Raw genomic sequence first — 23,899 nt, forward strand, 5'->3', positions numbered from 1 at the left:
TATTTTGGGGGTTTTTTAATCTGAAATTTTGAAGCAATATCAGGGCAAACACCCCTGGACGTTCATCACAGATATGCAACACATATTCTCAGTGATACAGGTTGAAACACAATGGAGAGGACTTGAAAGCAGCCTTTGTGCATTTCCAGATTTTGAGCAAACTCATTCCAGTCTTGTCCTTGGCATTGGGAACTGTCTCCTCTCATGCCGTCTGTCCATAGCGACTCCAGCTGGAGATGTTTGCTCAGCGGCCCTCCTTAAAGCACATGCCTTCTTCCCTCTCATCTTCCCAACATCAAGTCCTGGGCACTCTGGTCAAGAGCACCTTGTTGAGACAGTCCCCTTGCTAAGGAACCACAAGGAATTTCCATGTTTCTGATACACTACGCCGGATATAGGTGGGTCTGCATTTTTGTACGTTTTGCCCCTAGAAGGATCCTTCCGTCTGTCCAGCCATCGATGACCACGTCATCGTGGTGCAGTGTTTTGGTTCAATAAAGCTTTCATTTACATAGCAGCAATGGAGGTTTGTCATCGCACAGCTGTGGAGGGACAGCTACGGAGCAGAGGTCACAGGCACTACTGTTCCCCTGGGCTGGCCTTTCCTTCTCCTGACACGGCCGTCCTTGGCATCTTTCCGGCTTCTGTCCTCATTCGCGTTGTCTCTCTTTCCTTGCTCTTCCTTTTTCTTTTTCCATCCTGCAAACAAGCAAAAGGCCAAGAGTGAGATGGAGGAAAAGAGGAGGTTGTCCCCTAACCTGCACCTGCTGTTCAGCAAGAGGACATTAGACACTCTGAAATGGCTCATAAATAGTCAACACCACACGCTACCTGTGCATAGGAAGCTGTCTTATATGGAGACTGGCCATGGGTCCACCTAGCTCAATCTTATCTACTCTTGAGTCACAGCAACGACTCTCTAGGATCTCAGGCAGAAGCTTCTCACAGCCCTATGTAGAAGTGCTGCAGGTTAGACCTGGGGCCATCTGCGCACAGAGCAGGTTTCCTACCCCTGGGCCTTCTCAACAGAGAGAGAGCACCCTTCTTCTTCAAGCTATAATGTTGTCTCTAAGGGGCAAAAAAAGCTCATTCCCCCAGATCAATTAATGCAGGAAGCTGCCTTATACCAAGTCAGACCACTTGTCCATCTCACTATTGTCTACACTGACTGGCATTGGCTTCTCCAGAATTTCAGGCTGCGTTCTCTGTTCTCTGCACCTGGAGATGCTGTCAGGGAATGAACCTGGGACCTTCTGCATCCAAACCAGATGCTCTGCTACTGAGCTATGGCCCTTCCCCTGGATGCAAAGGCAGGGGATGGCTTTTCACCTAGCTTTTGAAATAGACATAGGGAGTACAGGCTCCTGCCTTGGGTGAGTTGGGATGTTGCTGACACTCAGAAGTTGTTGGTGAGGGAAAGTCAGCCTGGAGGACAGGCAGGAAGGGAATGGGGGATGAGAAGGTTCTGCTGAACATGCTGAGAGTCTGAGGGTCCTGCTTCTGCCTCTCTCCACCAGGCCCAGGGCTTGGCCTGATAGACTACAAAAGGACTGCTGCTGCTGCCCAGCAGAGAGTACGGTTTACATTCTTTTAAACTGTTTTTTATTTTATTTTAATTAAAATGGTTTTTGACTTTTTGTGTTTTGAGGGGGTTGATTGGCTGTTTCTGTTTTGATTATGCATTTTGTGTTTCTATATTGTAATTTTATCTTGTGAACCACTCTGAGACGTACAGGTATAGGGCAGTATATAAATTTTAATAATAATAATAATAATATGCCTTGGTCCATGTTACAGTATTTTTATTCTAGGTGTGAAGCAAGAGTGCCTCATGGGATGGAGTTGCACACAATGCAAACCTGTCTTTTCACAGGAAATGTAGTCTTATCCAAGGCAAACAGCACCACAAATCAACAGATAGCCTGATACATTTTGAAAAAGGGGCTAAAGGGTCACAGCCCACATTCTTCCTCCCTGCACACCCAAGACAACAATGTTGAAAAATGAGGCAACAAGAGCACAGTTGCTCCCTTTGACTTAGCTGGCCGGTTTTCAGCTTGAGCACCACCTGCCCCTGTGAGATACATCCCTAGCCGTGTGTTGCTTATGCAAACCTGAACTGCATCGGAATTGGAGAACTGCAGACTCAGAAAAGGGCCTGGAAAATTCAGCCGGTCCAAAATGCAGCAACGAAAGTCCAGCAGAGCCTCCATTGGATTTGCTAGCTAGCCTGATGAAGAGAACGCTTACATTTCGGGAAATAAAGCAACCGTCTCTGTCATTCTTTGCCCTGTGCTTATGCCAACCAAGCAAAGGGGCTAAGTGGAACTCATAACCCATTCACCTTCTGGGCACGGGTTCTTCACCACTGTGCATCTCCGGAGCTCGGTGGTGGCTGGGCACACAGACACGTCCCCCAAGGAGGGCGCCTGAAGGACCTTCCGAGAGCGCTCCTCGTTGCCTCTCCGGAAGCCGCAGAGCTTCTTTTTCTTGGAGCAAGGGCCCCATGGACCCCACTCGCTCATTTCACATTGTGCTATAAAAAAAAGCAGGGGGGTGGAGAGAGAGAGAGAGGTCTGTTTGTCACAGAGTCATAGACCTTGGGGGATTTTTTTTTGCCCCTCTTTCCATGGAAACCAAAATATACATCAAGGTGCTTCAGTGACTACAGCAAAGGCTGAATAATCCTGGAGAACATGGTGGCCTCTGACCAAAGTCCCCTCCTGCTCTGGCACCTCCAGGGCCCCCTGGGCCTGAGCTACTGGCTGCCCTGGGCAGGGCAGGCAAGGAGACCTCCTCCATCACCACCACCCCTCTTGATTGTCATGCTCACCAGGACTGCTGCATTCCATGGTGCCGTTGGCAGCAGAATAACCCTCAGGGCAGGTGGCGTAACATCTTCCTTTGTGCAAGTACAGGCCTTCCTTGCACTTTGTGCAAAAGTTTCGGCTGAAACAGTCCTCACAGTTGTCGATTTTGCATTCTGTGTCCCGTGGGAGAGAAAGAAAAATGACCAGTTAGAATTACCGCCTCAAATGAAACTCTCCCTCCTACCCAACAGTCCTCCTGTGAGTGGATCCCAAATTAGGTGGCCAAGAGGGTCCCATGTGGTCGGCGGGGGGGGGGCAGGGATGGCAACAGAGCTGGCACTGAAGTAAGATGGAACTGGCACCTGCCACTAAAAGAAAACAACACACAGGAAACAGTTTGTGCCCTGCCAGTGTGTTGGGCCCTCATCGATCAGGGGCTTGCTAAGGGGAAAGTGAAGTGTCCATTCTCTGCCTTGAGAACTGAACATGGCCCTGGTCAGTCCCCACCTGTCTGTCTAAAATTCGGGACGGCTAAAAGGAAGTCCTCCACAGAGCACATAGTTCAACTACGTAACTTGCTCCTACAGGACACTGTGATGACCTTCCAGCTGGATGGATTTAAAAGAGGGTTAGGCAAATGATCGTGGAAAGGGTTATCAATGGCACAGTGGGAGGCAGCAATGCTTTTGAAACCACAGGAGGGGAGAGTTGCTCTGCTCGAATCCTGGTTGCAGGTTTCCTACAGGCATACAGTGGCATGAAAGGGCAGCAAAGTGGTGTTGCTGCTATATTTCTACTCCCAGGGAGTGGTCCTGCTTGTGGGGTTACCTGCCACAGGTGCCAAGGTAACCTGACCAGCCTTGGGCGCTGTGCCTTTTGACTTGGTGAGTGGGGTCCCATTTGCTCTCCCACGTCAGGCAGCCAAAGTTATTGGGTCAGCCCTGACTTCACCTCCCTGCAGGTGTGATGCTCTGCATGCTTCCTCCTCTTTGTCCATACTTTCTAAGGGATCTTTCTGTGCACACTCATCCAGTCCTGACACTAAAGGAGGCATGCTTCCTTCTGCCACACTGTCCCGTTCCACAGGAATGCAACCAAGCTTATAGCTTACAGAGCTGTTCTTGAGGAACCAAGGAGTGCTCTGGGATCCCATCTACATTTTATTGATTGATTGCATTTATAGCCCATCCTTTGCTCCATGGAGCTCAAGTTGGCCTACATAGTTCTCCCTCTCAACCTGGTGAGGTAGGTTAGGCTGAGAGGCAATGACTGGTTTAAGTGAGCTTCGTGGCTGAATGGGGATTCAAACCCTGGTCTCCCAGGTCCTAGTCCAACATGCCAACCACTGGCTATGGGGGCAGAGGACTTTCTTCATCCATTCCACTGATGTATGCACTGAAATGAGCTCTTGGAAACCCATGATATTTTTTGTTCCAATGGAGTGCCAAAAACATTTGCCTTAGGTGAAAATGCATTTCCTAAGTTAAGAACCTTCCTTATAGGAGTTTAGATGGCTGGCTCACACCTCGGATTACGTATCAGTTGTTCAAAAATCAGAAATCACACAGAATATTACCAAGAGACCATTATATGGTGGGAAATGACATTCAAACATGGCTGAATTTCACAAGAAAATAATGCTAGGCTGCTCCCTCCCCCCACCCTATCCCCCCCCAACCCCCACCCCAAAGACTCACTCATGCACTTGTTCATGTCTGGGTTCCGCACATCGAAGTAGCCCGGTGGGCAAGAGGGCAGGCAGATGCCAATTTGGCGAATGTCGTTCCTCTCCAGAAGGATGAAGAGTTTGGGGGAGCATTTGAGGCACCCGTTGAACTCAGAGCACAGGTCACATCCCTTCGCACAGCCTTGAGTCATCTCAGTACTGACTGGAAGGAGGGAGAGAGAAGTGAGCACCACAGAGCAAGATCACCTGCCTGCTTCTATGAAGGGTCATAGCTCAGTGCAAGCAGGAGGTCCCAGGAGTTGGGAGCAGAGACCCAAAGCATCTCCCAAACACCCTTTGGCATGTGGTTGCCCATCACTGCTAGCTAGGCCCTTGAGAAGCTGGAGATGCTCACAGAATGCACAATGGGCAAGTTGAAGCAATAAAGCAACTAAAACAACAATAACAGATTCTGCCTAAACCTTAGGAAGAACTTTCTGAAGGTAAGAGCTGTTTGACAGTGGAACGGACATCCTCAGAAGGTGGTGAGCGCTCCTTCCTTGGAGGTCTTTAAACAGAGATTGGGTGGCCATCTGTCAGGGATTCTTGAGCTGTGATTTCTGCATTGCATGGGGTTGCACTAGATGACCCTTGGGATCTCTTCCAAGTCTACAATCCTATGATTTCTTGCTGTCAGAATCCCCTGGCATCTCAGGGATATGGGCCATCACCACAGGACCCTTGGACTGGTTTGCTTAAGTTTCTTGGGAAGGGCTTCTGAAGTCACTATTTCCACCATTGTCAACAACAGCTAGACATGGAGGACCAGCTTCTTGTAGCTTCCCATTAAAGCAGTTTGTGGTTGGGTGCAGAGGCCCATCTCCCAGGCAGAGCAGAAGCCAGCCTTAGAGGGGCAAGGGAAATGACACATCTGTCCATGTATGGCTGTGGGTCTGGACCATTCAAGATTTAAACTGCACATGCCAGGCAGACTATGGCCTGACCCAGAAGAAGCTTTGCCGAATCATAGAATAATAGAATTGGAGAGCTGGCAGGTACCCCAAGTGTCATCTAGCCTAACCCTCTGCAATGCAGGAATCACATAAAAAAAAAATCCCTGACAGATGACCATCCAACCTCTGCTTAAAAACCTCCAAGGAAGGAGAGTCCACCACCTCTGAGGTGGTCCGTTCCACCGCTCTTACCATAAGAAAGTTCTTCCTAATGTTTAGGCAGAATCTCCTTGTCATTTGAATCCATTGGTTCAGGTCTTTCCCTCTGGAGCAGCAGAAAGCAAGCTTGCTCCATCTTCCATGTGACAGCCCACCAGATCTTTGAAGATGGCTATCCTATTAGCTCTCAGCCTTCCCTTCTCCAGGCTAAACAGACTCAGCTCAAAAGAATGCTTTGGAATCGCTTCCTTCCCTCACTTAAATTCACACAAGGTTTGAGAAGAGTAAAGGTTTGCCCCAGCAGAACCAACAAGGAAAAGTCAAGGCTCCCACAGCCTTGTCTCTGCTCTGCTCTCCTCCAGGGAGGCTTCCCTCTCTGAACTCGCTTGGATGGAAGCAGAAGTCCAGATCCGGAGAGGACAGAGACTCACTCCTCCTGGGCCCTCCTTGGCTCAGGCCAACAAAAACATCCCCTTTTATGTCTGTGCTGCTTTCTGGTATCAATTATCATGGACAACTCAGCCAGGTTTTTAAACAAATCGTCACAGGTTATTTATATTTATACTGGTTAATTATGCAAGCATTGGCTTTTGTTTATAGCAAGTCTACATCTTTTTTGACTTTATTTTAAACACATTATTTATTCTTCCTGCAAAGCAAGTGCTCTGACATTCCTGAGAGTCAAAGGCCCGGCTTCTCGGTGGTGGGGAGATAGGCAGAGGCTGCAAAGGCCTCCCGTCAGGCTGCGAGATTGGGAGAGAAGCAGCAGGACCAATTTGTCAACTCAGCCCCAACTGGATTTGTAGGGGGAAGCTGTTAGAAGCAGAGCCTGTCTTGAGAAATTGGGAGCCGATTCCTTCTCCAAAGTGAGTCCACTCCAACCACCATGGACCACTGGGATATCAGTTTTTTTCCACCTTAATATATTGGAAGATTGAATTTACCGTATTTTTTGCTCTATAAGACTCACTTTTTCCCTCCTGAAAAGTAAGGGGAAATGTGTGTGCATCTTATGGAGCGAATGCAGGCTGTGCGGCTATCCCAGAAGCCAGAACAGCAAGAGGGATTGCTGCTTTCACTGCACAGCGATCCCTCTTGCTGTTCTGGCATCTGAGATTCAGAATATTTTTTTTCTTGTTTTCCTCCTCCAAAAACTAGGTGCGTCTTGTGGTCTGGTGCGTCTTATAGAGCGAAAAATACGGTAAGTCCCGCTTAACACACTTGTGTCTCAGGCACAGTTTCATGACCACTTCAAATTGTAATAATAAGAATAACATTTTTTTATTAAACCCCGCCCTTCCTGGTTCAGAAAACTGGGCTCAGGGTGGCTAACAACAAATTTAAAACACTTAATTGTAGAAGCAGCATAAAATACAGTATAAAAACATGAATTACAATAAAATTCAAAGTTCAGAAATCAATTTGGGGGAAATCCATCTAATAAGCATTAGATAGTCACCAGGGCTAGCTGGCTGAATTAGTCCTACTTGGGCCAGCGAGGAGGCCAGGGGAGAATTAGCTGTGGGGTCTCAGAGCGGGTAATCTTTATAAAAGGGGAGGGGGAGGGAAGAGAAGGGAAATAAAACATCAGGCTGAATTCAAATTAAAGGCCAGGTGGAATAGCTCTGTCTTACAGGCCTGACGGAAGGAGGTTAAATCCTGAAGGGCCCTAGTCTCATGGGACAGAGCATTCCACCAGGTCAGAGCCATCACTGAAAAGGCCCTGGCCCTGGTGGAGGATAGTCTGACTTCCTTAGGATCTGGGACCTCTAAACTACGGTTATTCATGGACCTTAAGGTCCTCTTCCAATTGTAGAGTTGGAAATGGCCCTGGAAGTCATCTAGTCCAAGCTCCTGCAATGCAGGAATTGCACCTCTGTTTCCCTCTCACATCCTCCAGGGTCCACAGAGATGACTGCTGTTGTTTTGGCACAGTGACTTCTCTACTGTTTACAGGGGCAGGGCAGATGGGCTCCCATTTGCTCCCCTACTCTTTGTAAATGGCACACATAGGGACCCAGTGTGGATCTGGAATGCAGCAGACCCCAAGAAGTTAAGCCCCCCACCCCACCCCACCTGCTGCTGCCTGCCAGTCCTGACTGATGTACATCCCTTCTCCATGCTAGCCCCTTGACAAAATAACCCCACCCCCTTCAGGGCAAACCATGCAGTTAATGTCACATGTAGTTTGATCTGCAAATAAATATACACACACATCTCCCATATCTATTCTGGCAGAAGGTATATTGCAATATGGTTATTGAAATGACACTTCTGGCAGCATAAAAGTGAGACATTCTTTAAAACCACATTCACACCATGCATTTAAAACACTATGGTGCTACTTTAAACAGTCACAGCTTCCTTAAGGAATCCTGGGCACTGTAGTTAAGGGTGCTGAGAGTTGTTGAGATACCCCCGTCCCTCTCACAGAATGATTTAACAGTCAATTCCTCTTCCTTGGGAACTCTGAGAGCTGTCACTCAGGGAGCAGAATAAGGGTTTTCCAACAACTCATGGTAGCAGATATGTCAGATAGCCAGAATGTGGAAATATGGAGTCCAGACTGAAAGGCCATGAAAGCTTCTGGAGATGCTACAGATGCTGGACTAGATGAGCCTTGGGGTCCCTTCCAACTTTACAATCCTAGGATTCTATGACACCCCACACTCTACGCAAATGGACAGGAAGGTGTCTAGAAGCTCAGTTTCCTTTGTTCCATAAGAACCACTCTCCAACTAAGGCACCTTTCAACCACACAGCATGCGGTTTCCTGAATCTAGGAAACACGGCATTTCTCACATCAATATTAAGGCCATCCTCCCATCCCAAAAGGATCTAGGAGAGGGGAGCTTGGCTTGAGTCTGGCAGGTGGAGGAGGGGCTGCTATTTTTTTATAAAGAAGCTAAGAAAAGCCTGCTGGATCAGGCCAAGGGCCCATTAGTTTAGTTTAGTTTAGTTTAGTTTAGCATCCTCTTCTCACAGTGGCCAACCAATGGGAAGCCTGCAAGCAGGATTTAAGCACAAGAGCCCTCTCCTCTCCTGAGTTTCCCAGCAAATAGCATTTAAAAGCATTGCTGCCTCCAACTGTGGAGGCAGAGCAGAGCCATCTTCATCAAATCAAGGCCAGATCACCCTAGAGAATTCCTAGAGAATTCCTGTCAGCCCCAAGCGCTACGTTGCCTCAAAACGCAATGCAAGAAGAATATGTCAATGACGCAGGTCTGCAACTTGCCATTTCAAAGGGCTTTCATACATACTTCGTCTTTGCCTCTTGCCCTTCAGTGCTTTGCTGCTGCTGCTGCTGCTGCTGCTGCTGCTGTCTGCAAGATCCGCCAAGCTCAGAAAAACCACCACTGTGCACAGTCCAAGCTGCATAGTAACTTCCCAGCAGCTCAGACCCTCGAAGGCAGAGTGACTGGAAGGACTCCGGCCCACAACTGGGTCGCGGTGTGTGAAGCTTTTTCCTAATGTGTTCGGGACTTGATCAGAACCACGAGTCTGTACACAACGCCCAGTAAAAGACCATCTTCACGAACCAAGGTCTTGACCCCGAAAGCATTAGGTTGCAGATAACATGATTCTGTTTCCAACCCCATAAGGAGCCTGAGAGGCGAGAGGCGGCAGTCCCATTGGGCACAGACAGCGAGGATGAGCTTGGGGCGACTTGAGTCGTCTGCTTGCACCAAGACACTGGAAGGAAGGGAGAAAGGAAGCTGGTTAGTTAGCCGGTTTATTGCATTTACATCCCTCCCTTTCATCCAAGGAGCTCAAGGTGGCAAACATGGTCCTCCCCCTCCTCATTTAATCCCCACAACAACCCTGTGAAGTAGGTTAGGTCACACCCAGTGAGCTTCATGGCCGAGTGGGAACTGGAACCCTGGTCTCCCACTCTGGCACTCTAACCACTACTCCCCACTGGCTCTCCAAGCCTTCATTTCACAGCCTTCCTTCTCAACTGCTCTAGATCCCTAGAAGGCTCCCAGCAGGCATCTTCTAACATTTTGCCTTTCGGAAAACAATCAAGACTGTGACAGTTTCCAGATCTGCTACCACTTAAGGTTGTGACAGTCAGGTGCTGCATGCAGCAGACAAAACAAGGAGCAGAGGTCAAGTAACAAAGGGGATGTAGTATTTATATACAGGTTGAACCACTTCCTTTATCATTCTGTGGAACCTCCCACCTCTGCTAAAGCTGGAAAGGCCCATAATTCAGAACACATCTGTGGGCGCCTCTCCTGCTTGTAAGACCACTGTGGCAGGACTCCAGCGAAGAGGAGGAGAAAGGAGCTGAAAGACTCTTCTCAGCATTACACAGACCACAGGCTTGAACAGCATCACACATGCCACGGAAAGGGCAAATTCCACGCTAGGGATCACTAGGAATGGAATTGAAAATAAAACTGCCAGTATCATAATGCTGTTACGCAATTCTAGGGTGTGGCCGTATTTGGAATACTGTGTACAGTTATGGATGCCTCGTCTCAAAAAGGATATTGCACAGCTGGGAAAGGTCCAGGAAAGGGGAACCAATGGGATAGAGCGACTCCCCTATAAGGAATGGTTGCAGCATTTAAGACTTTTCAGTTTAGAGAAAAGGCAAGGAAGAGGTGACATGATAGAAGTTAATAAATGGAGAACGTGAATAGAGAAAAGGTTTTCTCCCTGTCTAGAACTCATAGACATCCAATGAAGCTGAATGTTGGAAGATTCAGGACACATCCAAGGATGCCTTAAACTTAGGACACATCCAAGGAAATACCTTCTTTACTCAGCACAGAATTAAACCATGGAACAAACTTCCACAGAAGGTAGTGATGGCCTCAAACCTTTAAAAGAGGATTGGGCAAATTCCTGGAGTACAGGGCTATCAGTGGCTACTAGCCCATATGGCTGTGCTCTGCTTCTGAATACCAGCTGCAAGTATTTCACAGGAGGGGAAAGGGCTCTTGTGCTTGAATCTTGCTTTGGGATTTCCCACAGGCATCTGGTCGGCCCCTGTGAGAAAAGGATGCTGGACTAGATGAACTATTGCCCCGACCCAGCAGGCTCTTCTGGTGTTCTTACGTTCTTATGCTCCGAGTCGAGTTTGGTAGTGGCATAGCTAATTGCGGGCCTAAGGAGCCAGGTCATTGTTGGCCTTGGCTGAGAGATGGAGCAACTGCAGTTCAAGCCCTTGAGCCAAACAGATGGAGCCGAACCTTCTCTCCACGCTTCTGCCGTCACTCTTCAGGTCGTTGCCAAGGCTGCCAGATTATCTTGGTGTCAAGCATGTGTTTGCACTTACGAGGGACACTGTATCATTAAACTTGTCTGCATCGTTCGTGTGTGTATGCCTGCGCACGTGCACATAGATTTCAAATAAACAATTAGCTGCTTGTGTAAATCCTGCCTGCCTCTTGACTTGGAAGTCTGTCTGATACACTTGGCATCACCTTTTAAGCTTCTCTGACCAAGCATGGTTTCATCTTTAGTAAGGGTGGGGGAGAGGGGGACTAGGAGCACCCAAAACTGTTTCCCAAGTAGTTGAGAATGAGAAACAGCCTTTGAGGAATCCATTCTGCTGAAAGGATCCTCTGTTAAACCCCAAACCACTGTTGAATGTGCAGGGAGTCTCTGTTGAATGTGATCCTAAGAGCCCTCCTGGATCCAACCAAAGGGGGCCCATTTAGTCCAGCATTCTGTTTAGACAGTGGCCAACCAGAAGTCTATGGGAATCCCTATTTCTGCTGCTCAGCAACTGGAAGTCAGAGACATACTTCCTCTAAGAGCAGAGACAGAATATAGGCATCAACAGCCTTATCCTCCAGGAATCTGTGTAGCCATCACTGTATCCAGCGGGATCAAATTCCATAGTTTAACTGTGCACCATGTGAAGAAGTACTTTCTTTTGTCTGCTCTGAAATCTTCTGGCATTCACCTTCATTGGCTGTCTTGAATCTGGACACCCCAGCTAGGGATGGAGGAGAAATCTGATTCAGTTTGCATTTAACCTTTCTGATTTGCTCTTTTCAAAATAATTCCCGGACTGAAACACAGCCAAATTTGCCCTTCTCCAAATTTTGCAATGCCATCCTCCAGCCAGCTAAGGTGTTCAAAAATGTATATGCTGGTGTAAAGTGTACATACAAATGCATATCTTATGAAAATGACTTGCAAAGTTGCAAACAAAACTGTGTTGTATTAGGAGAAATTTGCACTAAAATGCATGTGCATTTTCACAAAGATGTCTTTGTTTAAGAAATTGCAAAATGATGTAGAAATTTTGAGAACTTAAGATTGGGGGGGGGGGTAGAAACTAAGAGAAACAGAAATCAAAAATTTTGCCCGTCCCTCACCCTACAAGGCAATATTGTTAATTGTGTGTATGTATGGAAAATGCTGCTTTGTCTACACTGGGAATGCCAGTGTGTGACATAAGTGTGCTCTGTGTGTATGGTGTGGATGTTGTCTAATGTGTGAGCAGAGCATTCAGAATGTACAGACCATGTGATCAAAAACAGAAATTTAGGCCACGGAAGCGAAAGGAAAAGCTGTGATTCCTGCATCACAGGGGGTTAGACTAGATGACCCTTGGGATCCCTTTCAACTCTACAGTTCTATGATTCTAGGTAAAACTCATTTGGTAGTAGCAGGAGTAGTATTCCATCACTTACTAGATAAAATATCTCAAAGTGACTATTATAAAAGCATACAGAATACAAAATTGAAAGTGAGTACAAAATTATTATTATTATTATTATTATTATTATTATTATTTATACCCCAACCATCTGGCTGGGTTTCCCCAGCCACTCTGGGCGGCTTCCAACACAATATTAAAATACAATAGTCTATTAAACATTAAAAGCTTCCCTAAACAGGGCTGCCTTCAGATGTCTTCTAAAAGTCTGGTAGTTGTTTTTCTCTTTGACATCTGGTGGGAGGGCGTTCCACAGGGCGGGTGCCACTATCGAGAAGGCCCTCTGCCTGGTTCCCTGTAACTTGGCTTCTCACAACGAGGGAACCGCCAGAAGGCCCTCGGCACTGGACCTCAGAACGATGGGGGTGGAGACGCTCTTTCAGGTTTGCACCAGGCATTTGACATCACAGCACAAATTAGGAGTTCTGTCCATGTTCCACCCTCCTTCCTAGAGATGATTTTAGACCTGGTGTCATGGGTCTCCATTTCTTTCATTCTTTAGAACTTCAGCACTGCCGGAGGTCCTCTTGTTGGGGCAATTCAGGATCTCATGACTGCCTTGGCAACCTGGGGTCTCTCACAGTATGGCACATGTGGCAACAGGTGACCCATACAGTCTGACGGTGTGGCTTGGGTGAGGAGCTGGTGGTCCATGTTGGGTGGAGGTGTCAACAGGGCCTTCATCACTACCTCAAGGAATTTGGACTCACAGAGTAACCTTCAGAGGTTGATGGTGTTCTGAAAGCCCTTGGAGAATTTCCTGTTGACCATGCTGGCTCACCTATCAAAGCCTGGTCAGTCTTTGTCCATACGAACATGAGAAGAGGCTGCTGGATGAGGCCAATGGCCCATCTAGTGCTGCCTTCTGTTCTCACAGTGGCCAACCATACGCTTGTGGGAAACCTGCAAACAGGATTCGAGGACAAGAGCCCTGTCCCCTCCTGTGGTTTCCAGCAGCTGGTCTTCGGAAGCATTGCTGCCTCCATCTGTGGAGGCTCAAGTGACAACTGTGGCTTGAAGTGCTTCTTACTGATTTCATTTGACCCATGGAAAAAAGCAGGATCACTACAGTTATCCACACTTTACTAAACCCAGATTAGATTATGCAGTATTTGTAGGGAAGCCTATGAATAAAAGGTTGGGAAACTGCAACTGGTCTTGGTTATTAACAGATGCTGGCCAGCTGGCCAGATTCTGCCAGTGCTGAAACATCTTTTCTGGCTTCCAGTTTGTTTCTGTGCGCAATATAAGGGATGTGACTTTTTCTCTTCCTCCACAGGCTCCACAGGGATGTTTCCAAGCAACTTTAATAATATCCTTTCGGCATCAGGGGAAAACTATTTCAATTACTAAGCCCTCAAATTATGGCCAGTCTTTTTTAAGTCTTCTGCAAAGTGCAACTTTGGGATTTGCATAGTGGATTATTGGGGGGGGGTGTTAGTTGAACTTTTTAGAGTTAAAACAATAAACTTTTACGAAAGCGGTCTTAGATGTGTGTGTGTGTGTAATATATAATCAGAAGAACTTTTTGATAGTAAGCTATGCAATCGTGGTACAGACCCCATTGGAAGGTGGTAGACTCTTCTTCCTTTGAAGTTTTTAATCAGGTTGGTTCTGTCTGTCTGTGATTCTTGGGTTGAAGGGGGATGGACTTGATGACCCTTGGGGGACCCATCCAACTCTACATTTCTATGATACTGTATAGCAAATACTAGGGGCTCTGACCCTACTTGCTCCATTCACCAACCTCACCTACTCCTTTGGCAACCCCCTTTCCCCCACATCGGACCAAACACCTCTCCTTTTACACCTCCCCACTCCTTAGACCCTGTCCCCCCCAGCTCACCCCAGTCACTCCTTTTTAAGTGAGCCAGGGGAGGGGCATTTCATAGAGCAGCTAGCTATGTGGATGAAGCCCTCCCTCCATTAAACCTCACTGCAGGTTCCTTTAGCATAGCAAGGGCAGGTGCGTCATTGAGTGAATGGCCTCTTCACTCTCCACCGAACCTCGCTGCAGGCACATTAAATGGGCTCACCATTCTCATGCTGCAGTTTATTATTTATTGCATTTATTTCTTGTGTTTATATCCCACCTTTCCTCAAAGGAGCCCAAAGTGGCAAACCTAGTTCTTCCTATTTTATCCTCACAAAAAACCTGTGAGGTAGGTTAGGCTAAGAGACAGTGACTGGCCCAAGATCACCCAGTGAGCTCCATGGCTCAATGGTGATTTGAACCCTGGCCTCCCAGGTCCTAGACCAACACACTAACCGCTACACCACCTCTGGCTCCTATTGGTGGCCACACCAGCATGATGACATTATACCTTTTTATGTGTATAGGAAGATAGGTAGATGATCTATCGATCTATCTATCATCTATCTATCTATCTATCTATCTATCTATCTATCTAGTAAACCAATGTCTCTTCAGTGTTCTGTGTGTGTCCCAGGGATCTCCCATTGCCTTCACCAGGAAGAGGGGTGTGGTCTGCAAAGTGAGAATGTGCTCATGCTGCAGCCAACCTTTTTGGCTGCCACTTGAAGAGTGAGGATGGTGCAGCTGTTGAGCTGAGTTGTGGGACATTTCCTGGTCTTGGGGCACCAGTGTTGCCACTCTTCTAGAGTCAGCCCCGACCTCAATTTAGCACCCTTTGCAGAGGATATATCACACCATCACACGGGTCTTTATTTGTTTCACGGTCTATAAAACTACCCCCCCCCCCGCTCCCCGCATTCTCTGCCAGGTTTTGCTGGTGAGTAACATGGCAGTGCATGCCAGCAGGCTGCCACCTTTCTTCTCCATCTTGCGCCTTGAGCACCCTGGTTTTCCTTCACCTGCCAGAGATCTTGCTTCCCATTAATTCTGCAAGTTTGGAGGGATTCCCTGGCACACGTTCAGGACCGCCTACCTCTGCCTCGGGGGAGTTGTGCTGCCATCCATCAGGATGCAATGCAGCAGCCAAAAACCAAGAGCAGACGAAATGGGCTCATCCCTGCCAGCAGGTGGGTGTTTCCTTTGGCTGCAGCTGAAGAACGAGATCAGGGAGCAATGGCAAGGCCTTCCTGCTTCACGATCCTGTCAACAGGGAAGAGGGTGCCTCTGGGAAGCCACCAAACAGGCTAGGTGGCCATTCCACCACCGCCCCACAGCAGCAATTGTCATTTTTACTTTTACAGTGGTACCCCAGGTTAAGTACTTAATTCATTCCAGAGGTCCGTTCTTAACCTGAAACTGTTCTTAACCTGAAGCACCACTTTAGCTAATGGGGCCTCCTGCTGCTGCTGCGCCGCCGGAGCACAATTTCTGTTCTCATCCTGAAGCAAAGTTCTTAACCCGAGGTACTATTTCTGGGTTAGCGGAGTCTGTAACCTGAAGCCTATGTAACCCGAGGTACCACTGTAGTTCTAGATTTAGAACCATACACCTGTTGCAATGACTAGTAGCTACTGATAGCCTTACCCTCTGTGAATTTGTCTAACTTCCTGTTAAATGGTGGTGGTCACCATCACTGCATCATGTAGGAGCAAACCCCATATTTTAACACCGCGCTGCATGAAGAAGTCATTCCAGTCCTGAATCTTCAGCTTTGTTTGAGTTCAAGGTAGAGGCTACTGTTCTGTTGTTGTTTTTCCAGCAGATTGTGCTCTTGTGTCACATCACACAGCCAACTCCCCCATCTCCATGAAGCCAAAAGTATAAAACTGTTTGGTATGGGAAAAAAATGCAGATCAGATCTTTGAACAGAAAAATGTTTAAGGTGCTTGAAAAAAAGCAAAACTCCAAAGTGGGCTTTGCAATGAGATGTTGGGTGCAAAAACTGCCTGTCCAAATGGGGACTGGAGGTAGGAGCAGAGCTCACCTAGCAGGAGAAAAGCCTTCAGGTACTCCTGCCTTCATCTCAATACTATACTTCTGTTGATTCAGCCTAGAATAGCATTAGCCTCTTTCACTGCTGTATCACACTGTTGATTCATGTTAAACTTGTGGTCTACCAAGACCTCTAGATCCTTTTCATATGTTCTACTAACAAGCCAGGTTTCCTACATCTTATGTTTGTGAAGCTTTTTATTCCTGTCTAAGTGCAGAACCTTACATTTACCTCTACTGAAGTTCATTTTGTAAGCTTTGGCCCAGTTCTCCAATCTGTTACGGTCATCTTGAACCCCAATTCTGTCTTCTGCATCATTAGCAGCTACCTTTCCCAGTTTGGTGCCATCTGCCAATTTGATGAGCATCCCATCAATTCCTTCATCCAAATCGCTTATAAAGGCATTGAACAACAACGGGCCCAGGACACAAGGCTGCAGGACCCCATCTGTCACTTTTTTACAAGATGATGAAGAACCATTAATGAGCCCTTTTGGGGTTCAGTCAGTCAACCAGATACAAATCCACCTAAAGGTTACCTTGTCCAGCCCATATTCTACCAGCTTCTCCACAAGAATATCATGGGGGATTTTGTCAAAAGTCTTACTGAAATCAAGATACACTATGTCTACAGCATTCCCCTGATCCACAAAACTTGTAACTCTATCAAGAAAAGAAATGAGGTTCATCTGGCATGACTTGTTTTTGATAAACCTATGCTGACTTTTAGTAATCACAGCATCTTTTTCTAAGTGCTCACAGACTGACTTTAATGATCAGTTCTGTTATAAGAAAATAGATGGTCTAGATGCACCTTTGTTCTGATTAATCAGGACTCTTCTTATGTTCATACTGCCTTTGAACCTGGAGAAAGTTGCACCACTTTCCACTTTGTGATAGAGAATCCAAAGCCCACCTGACAAGCCCAGATGGACACACATGGCACAACAGCAGCACACAGAGCTTAACCTACTATAGTCCTGGGAACTAGCAACAAGTTCCCCCAGTAACAGCTGGCCTGACTCAATGGGCCTGCAGATGAGAGAAAACAGCAGAAGAGAAACAAGGAAGGAGAGGCTCCTATTGCCTGTAACTAAGAATGCAAGGGTGGGCCAGAGAACGCATAAGAACATAAGATCCTGCTGGATCAGACAAAGCTGGGGGTGGACATCTAGTCCAGCATCCTGTTCCTACAGTGGCCAACCAGATGCCTGTCAGAAACCAGCAAGCAGGATCTGAGCACAAGAGTACTCTCTCCCTCCTGTGTTTTCTAACAACTGGTATTCAGAAGCATTACTTTCTCCAACTTTGGAGACAGAGCACAGTCATCATGGGTAGTAGCCATCAATAGTCCTCACTTCAATGAATTTGTTTAATCCTCTTTCAAAGCCATCCAAGTCAGTGGCCATCACTGCCCCATGTGGGAATGAGTTCCATAGTTTAAGAGAGAGTTGGGGAGGGAGACTCCATTGCCTCCATACAAGCCCAGATACTGACTTCTACCTGTCAGACTGGGCTTCCAAACCTCTTGAGTTTCCGCTGTTCCCATCCATAAAAGATGCTCCCTGGGGTCACTCTTGTGATGGGTTGACACCTCATAGTTTACTTAAGTGACAAGTGGTTTTAGGAGGCCTGGCCCCAAAGCCCATTCCAAAGCAACCTGGGGGCTGCTGCAATGCATAATGTCACATTGTACATCAAAAGTGATGGGGGCCTTTCCTGTCAGATTCCTTAGCAGTTACAATTGTGGGCCGATGAATCCTCCCAACCCGTTAAGTTTCCATTTGGCTCCACAACTGAGGTGCTTAACTCCTGCAGGCCTCATTGCCTAGAAAGTTGATTTGGTGCAGACGCGTGAACCTCCTCCAGCCAAAACAACCATGTCCTCAGCATCAATAAATAAATCTCCTTCATAAATAGAGATTTTAATAAATTCCTGCAAGCCAAACAAGGATTACGCCAGCTTCGCAGGGTGATTCATCCCCTGTTTACATCCTGTGATCTCCACTTTGCTGTGCTCTTCCTCCTAAGAGGGACGGCTCAGAGAGTCTCTTCGTCGGTATGGTTCACACAGACCAGTCAAAGGCTGGCTGGCTGGCTGGCTTGCAAGGGGTCTTGAGACCAGCAGGACTCCTTTGCCAGCACTACCAGCATCTACTGAAGTGCAGTTCCCACTCCTGGTGCCAGCGTGCATAGGAGCGGAGGGAAGACGGAAGCAGGTTGGATGGCTGGTGGCAATCCTGACACTTAGGCATCTCTCACTCCACAACAATTGCGGTGGGAGGGGGGCAGGGCATACCAATATAGCTGGCCCTTGTAAGCCCTGTAGCAACCTCACATAGCCTGTGATAACTACTACCTGGGACGCTCGACTGTGGCCCTGGAGCCCCTTTCCATCCTGCTACATGTGAAGCAATAACAAAGCAGAAGATTCACCTGAGCATGTGCAGAGTGTTTTACCATTGCCACCATATCAGGATTGGGGAAAGAAAAAATCCAAGGCAAAAGATGTGGCTGGAAGGCTGACTCGAGCAACGGCTGATTCTCTGGCCTGCCCACCCCTGCTGCCACCCCAGAAGTTTGCAAGATATGGATGGTTAGCTCATTCAGTAGAGTACAACACTCTTAATCTCAGGGTTAGGGGTTTGGGCCCCACGTTGGGCAAAAAAATCCTACATTATGGGGAGTTGGACTAGATGTCCCTCGTACTCCCTTCCAACTCTACAATTCTAAGATCTAAGAAGGAAACACAGATCCGTTTGCCCTCTCCCACCTTCATGGAGGCATTCCCTGGCAGTGACCCTCTGACTGACCCCTTCCCACCCCTCTGGCCCATCATCATTTCCTGCCTGCTCTGGGGGTCAACATCCTGCTGAGCAGGGAGAGAGCCGCACAGGACAGAACTGCCATCTCTCGCCTCCCGTGGTGCACAAGGTCACCAAAAGCAGAGAAAAATCCGTGTGGCTGGCAGGGGGAGAGAGGGGGGCCGCCGCTGCTCTATCCCCACATGATGCTGAAAATGCACTTTGTTTTGCTTAATCCTCCAAGCCATAAAAACAGGCTGGGCTCTGTTGTGTTTCCTAACCAGAAGGTCAACATTTGGTTTTGATAGGAGTTTCTCTAATCCTGAAATATAAACTGAAGGGCAAGGAAGCCATGGAAGAAGACCACTGAAGCCTGCAGGAGCCTTCTCAAGATCTGTGTCCTCCTGCCCAACCATGGCTCCTGCTCAGTACTCAGGTGGGCTCTGCTAACCTGCAACCCCCTCCTCTCCCTCCCCCTGCTGCCCTCAGAAAGCCTCGTTCTGGCAGCCTCAGAAGCCTCAGTTACCTTCTCTTGCCTGTGCATCCCTTGCAAAAGCTCCCATCACACTAGAGGTTCTGTTTTAGTTTGTAAAATTATGCATGGCAAAAGCCTTTCTCCCTCTCTCATAACACTAGAACTCATGAACATCCAACGGAGCAATGTTGGAAGATTCAGGAGGAAGTCTTCCTTCACTCAGGGCATGCTTAAACTACGTAACTCGCTCCCGCAGCAGGCAGTGGGAGCCACCAACCTAAATGGCTTTAAAAGAGATTTCGAAAAAACTGGTGGAGGAGGTTAAAACTAACAGTGACTACTAGCCTGAATACTTCTGAATTCAGAATGCTTCTGAATACTAGTTGCTGGAAACCACAGGAGGGGAGAGTGGTCTTGTTCCCTGGGTGGCCACTGTGAAAACAGGATGCTGGACTGGATAGCCCATTAGCCTGATCCAGCGAGCCCTTCTGATGTTCTTATTCTTGCTTTCCCTGCTTCCTCACCAGTCCATTGGCCTACAGTATGCATTGCATGGAAGTCCAGCATGGGAACAAGTACGCTAGCAAAGCCATCAGGCTTTATACAGTAGCCAAAGGAAATGGAGCCAGGATATTCATGCCAATGGCAGTAAACAATGACACCTTGAAGCTTTTCTAAAGCTCATCGCCAACGACTCACACAATGCCTCTTGGCATTAAGAACACAAGAAGAGCCTGCTGGATCAGGCCAATGGCCTGTCTAGTGAAACATTTAGTTCTCACAGTGGGCAACGAGACGCCTATGAGAAGCGTGGAAGCAGGACCCAAGAGCAAGAGCCCTCTCCTCGCCTGCAGTTTCCAAAAACTGGTATTCAGAAGCATTGCTGCCTTGACTGTCGAGGCAGAGTGTAACCATCATGGTGAGATCAGCTGGTGTGGACTTCAAAAGGTTAGCTCTTTTGGGGTTGGGGTGAAGAGGTGTGGATGTTCTCACTGGCTGAGGGTTTTCAGTTCATCCCACGTCTGAGGCTCACTTGTGCTTGATCTTGTTTGGGCGAAGAGTCCTGAGGAAGGGTGCTGCCAAAGGGTCAGCAAAGGAAGGAAACAGGCTGTTGACAAACTTGCCTCCTTTAACATAACGTAATTGTGCCCAGATTTTACAGCTTCCCGTTATTTCTCAGGGAGGCATTGCTTTCAGAACAAAACAAAAACTCCTGGGTGCATTTCTGCCCTGCAAGAAGACGGTCATCGTCAGCCTCCAGTCCTTTTTCTCTGTTTGTTTTTCTTCTTTTTTGGCATTCGGCATTCCCTGTTTCTTATGGACCCCACCCTGAACCCCAACCCCAAGTGCAGTACCAGCCCTGCCTCATTCCAGGCAGATGGAGAATCCCTGGGGGATCATGCTTCCTGCTGGGACTTTGCCAGACGCCCCCAGATTCCAAGGTGCGGTTCTTTCAGGCATGGAGGAACTTGCTGCAGGGTTGGATTCTGTCCTCACTCATCATCCTCACCCAACAGGAGGGATCTGCTGGATCTCCCTCAGGGGATAGGCTGTGCTGGTCCTTGAAGCCAGGTGTCTTCTTCCTCCAGCTCTGGTTCCAAAGGAGTGCCTCCTGAACAGCCCTGAAGAGCAGCAAATCATTGAGCCACACAGGAAACTGCTGCCCAAAGGATCCATGTCAAAGAATTGTTATTTTGAGAATCTGAGAGGCTTTGTGGCCAATGATGTGCTTATCTTAAAATCTTTTCAACCAGAGAGCCAGTGTGGCGTAATGGTGTGTCTGACCAGGACCTGGGTGAGAGCAGGGTTGAAATCACCTCTTGGCCGTGAAGCTCACAGGGTGACTTTGGGCCAGTCACTGCCTCTCTCACCCTAGCCTACCTCACAGGGTTGTTGTGGGGATTAAATGAGGAGCGGTAGAATCTGTCGTGGCTAAAAATTGGCCGCTGTTTCTTTAATGCTAAAAGAACTTAGCTTGAATCAGCGGCCTACAATGACTCATGCAAACTTTTACCTAATTGTACCTGTATATATAGAGTGGTCAATGCAAGTATACTCTTCTCTTGGACTCTTATGCCAACAAGGGGCTGAGGACCAGGCTGAGGAGACAAAGGAAGTCAGGACCTTTGCTTTTTTCAAACACTGACAGAATCATACAGGCCACCTTGAGCTCCTTGGAGGAAAAGGTAGCATATAAATGCATTTTTTTTAAAAAAAGGATGTATATCCCAGGGACAAAAGAAACACTTGTTCATCACAGATCTTAGATGACCATGCAAATCTCTCAAAAACGATGGTCCTCCAAACTAAGATCGTTGAAGGTGGTAGATGACAGCGGGACTATTGTTGCTCATTTGGAATATGCCTACCTTGCTAGAATTGCTGATCATGCAGTGTGGCCAGCTTAATCAGACACTGCAGCGGAGCGAATGGTGTGTGGGTGTGGGTGTACACCACAGGAAACAATGGCTCTAACAGACCATCTTAAGCTCTAAAAAAACCTACTGTTGATCTCCATACTTTGATGACAACCCTTTCAGCACAACCATATAGCATGTTAGCTCAGAGTTAATTCCCGCTCAATAAGGTTTACTCCCATGTAAGCACGTTTAGGATTCCAGTTTCTGCTCTTCAATTTGGATAAATTTAAAACACCTTTCTGGAGTGTCAGCCCAGGCTTTGGGGACCAACAAAGAGGATTTAATCAGATGCAATGCAATGTGTAATCGCCACCACAGTTGCCCGTCTGGTTGTCCTCCTGGAACCAGGCATCATGGGGCATTATGTAGAAGATTGCCAGGCTGAATGCCTCCTTAGGAAAGGACTGGTCAGGAAGGACTATAGCAAAGAAACCAAATGCAGCAGGGAGCCCTAGCCCCTATTGATGGCGATGATGATGATGAAAACATATTTTTATTAAAGATTTCTTGGTTTACAAAACTATGTGCAATGTCTCTTTTTTCAAGTTAAATTTTCTACAGATCAGTTTCATTTGTTGAGACATTAGTGTTACATTAGGAAGAAAAGGGGGAAAGAGGTGGAGGGGGGCATGGTGAGTGGGGATACAGTTGTCCTGAGATGGTTCCCTTGATCCATCACCTAGGAACATGATCCATATTCCCAAACCATTTCCTAACACTGAACCAGAGTCAGGCCAGGAAAACCCTGTCCCTGGTTTGAGAGTGAAACCCTCCAGGTTCTGTTCTCTGGCAGTTCCCCAGCAATGCCAAAAAGTGTGATCCACCACATTACATTAGGTGTGCTGTTCTCAAGCAACCTGACATGCCCAGCAAATCTGCCCTTGCAACAGCCCCTTCCAAACAAGCGTGTGTTGCGAAATCCTTACCTCTGAGCTGTCAGTTGCTTGCTGCTGCCTGAAGAAACTCTCTCCGCTACTCTGGTTAGACTCCAATTTCAGCACTCATCGCAATCATCCATTCCACCAGGGAAAAGAGTTTCCCCGCACAAGTTTTTCCCTCTGCCAGTTTTTGTACCTTCAGTTTGGATTTTTTAAAACAACAACAACAACCCCAAATCCTTTCTTCTTCCAAAGCCAGGCACCAAATAGTTTTCCAAATTTCACAGAGGGAAGTGATTCCGTCTCCTCCACCGAGCCGAATTCCTGCTTGCGAAGATTGCCTGGGCTCGTTTGTATCCCACACGGCTCTCTGGATATGCTGAGCAAAAGAAGAATGTGATCATATCTAAGCAATTTGCACATTAATAAGTTCCTGTTTTTGATGCGGCAGACTCCAGCCCCTCTTCGCCCGGACGGCTTCCCCTGTATCACTGCTCTTCTCCTCCTGCCTACAAACGTAACCCATCCAGCTTTGCAAAGGCATGGAGTGTGCAAACTGCGGCAGGAGGGAATCCCACCCCACTCGTACCACCTCCTAAGACAATATCCTGCCAAAATATTGCGACTGTTGCAAAACCTGGACTGGAGCATGCAAAGTTCTGTCTAGAGCCAGCAGGAGCTCAGCAAATTGCCACGGTGGGTGGAAGATGGGACAAAGAGGCCCTTCTGTGTCTGGCTTCATTTAAAAGTCATGGAGGATGAGGGTGAGGATGACATTCCAGTAGTAACCAGCCTAAGGAGTCATCTATGGTCACTTTTGCATCTGTTAATAAACATGTCACATATTCGAAGCAGCTTGTTAGCCACTTGGAAGGAAGACAACTTTTTTCTAACAGGAGGCTGGCCTGGGAGCTGGACGCAAAGCCTGGGAGTGTAGCCTAGTGAAGCCAACTGAGGCTCAGTCCAAAGTCTGATTCAGCTAAACCTCTCTTGTGTCCATTTGTGCCTGTATAATGCATTATTGTGCATTCACTGCTGTGAGGTTCACCTTCATGGAATAAAAAGCTATCAGACCAGTTTCACTCCACGGACCAGAAAACCCCAAATTGGAAAAAAAACACCTC

General features: G+C 47.5%; 1 protein-coding gene across 3 annotated transcripts; it reads right to left on the reverse strand.

The window, feature by feature from the left end:
* RSPO1 (R-spondin 1) lies at positions 1–23,554 on the reverse strand. 3 transcript variants are annotated; one of them, XM_081017082.1, is made up of 6 exons: positions 22,824–23,554; positions 8,909–9,341; positions 4,508–4,699; positions 2,834–2,983; positions 2,345–2,536; positions 1–699 (listed from the first exon to the last, which is right to left on the reverse strand). In XM_081017082.1, the coding sequence occupies exons 2-6, from the start codon at positions 9,024–9,026 to the stop codon at positions 557–559; spliced, it is 795 nt and encodes a 264-aa protein (XP_080873208.1). In that variant the 5' UTR covers positions 9,027–9,341; positions 22,824–23,554; the 3' UTR covers positions 1–556. The 3 variants fall into 3 exon arrangements, with proteins under 3 accessions (XP_080873208.1, XP_080873209.1, XP_080873210.1); XM_081017083.1 differs by lacking the exon at positions 22,824–23,554 and adding an exon at positions 21,502–21,556; XM_081017084.1 differs by lacking the exon at positions 22,824–23,554 and having other exon boundaries at positions 8,884–9,034.
* Between the last annotated feature and the right edge of the window lie 345 nt (positions 23,555–23,899).

This window comes from Podarcis pityusensis, assembly GCF_964106645.2.
Source record: "Podarcis pityusensis genome assembly, chromosome: 8".
NCBI lineage: Eukaryota > Metazoa > Chordata > Lepidosauria > Squamata > Lacertidae > Podarcis > Podarcis pityusensis.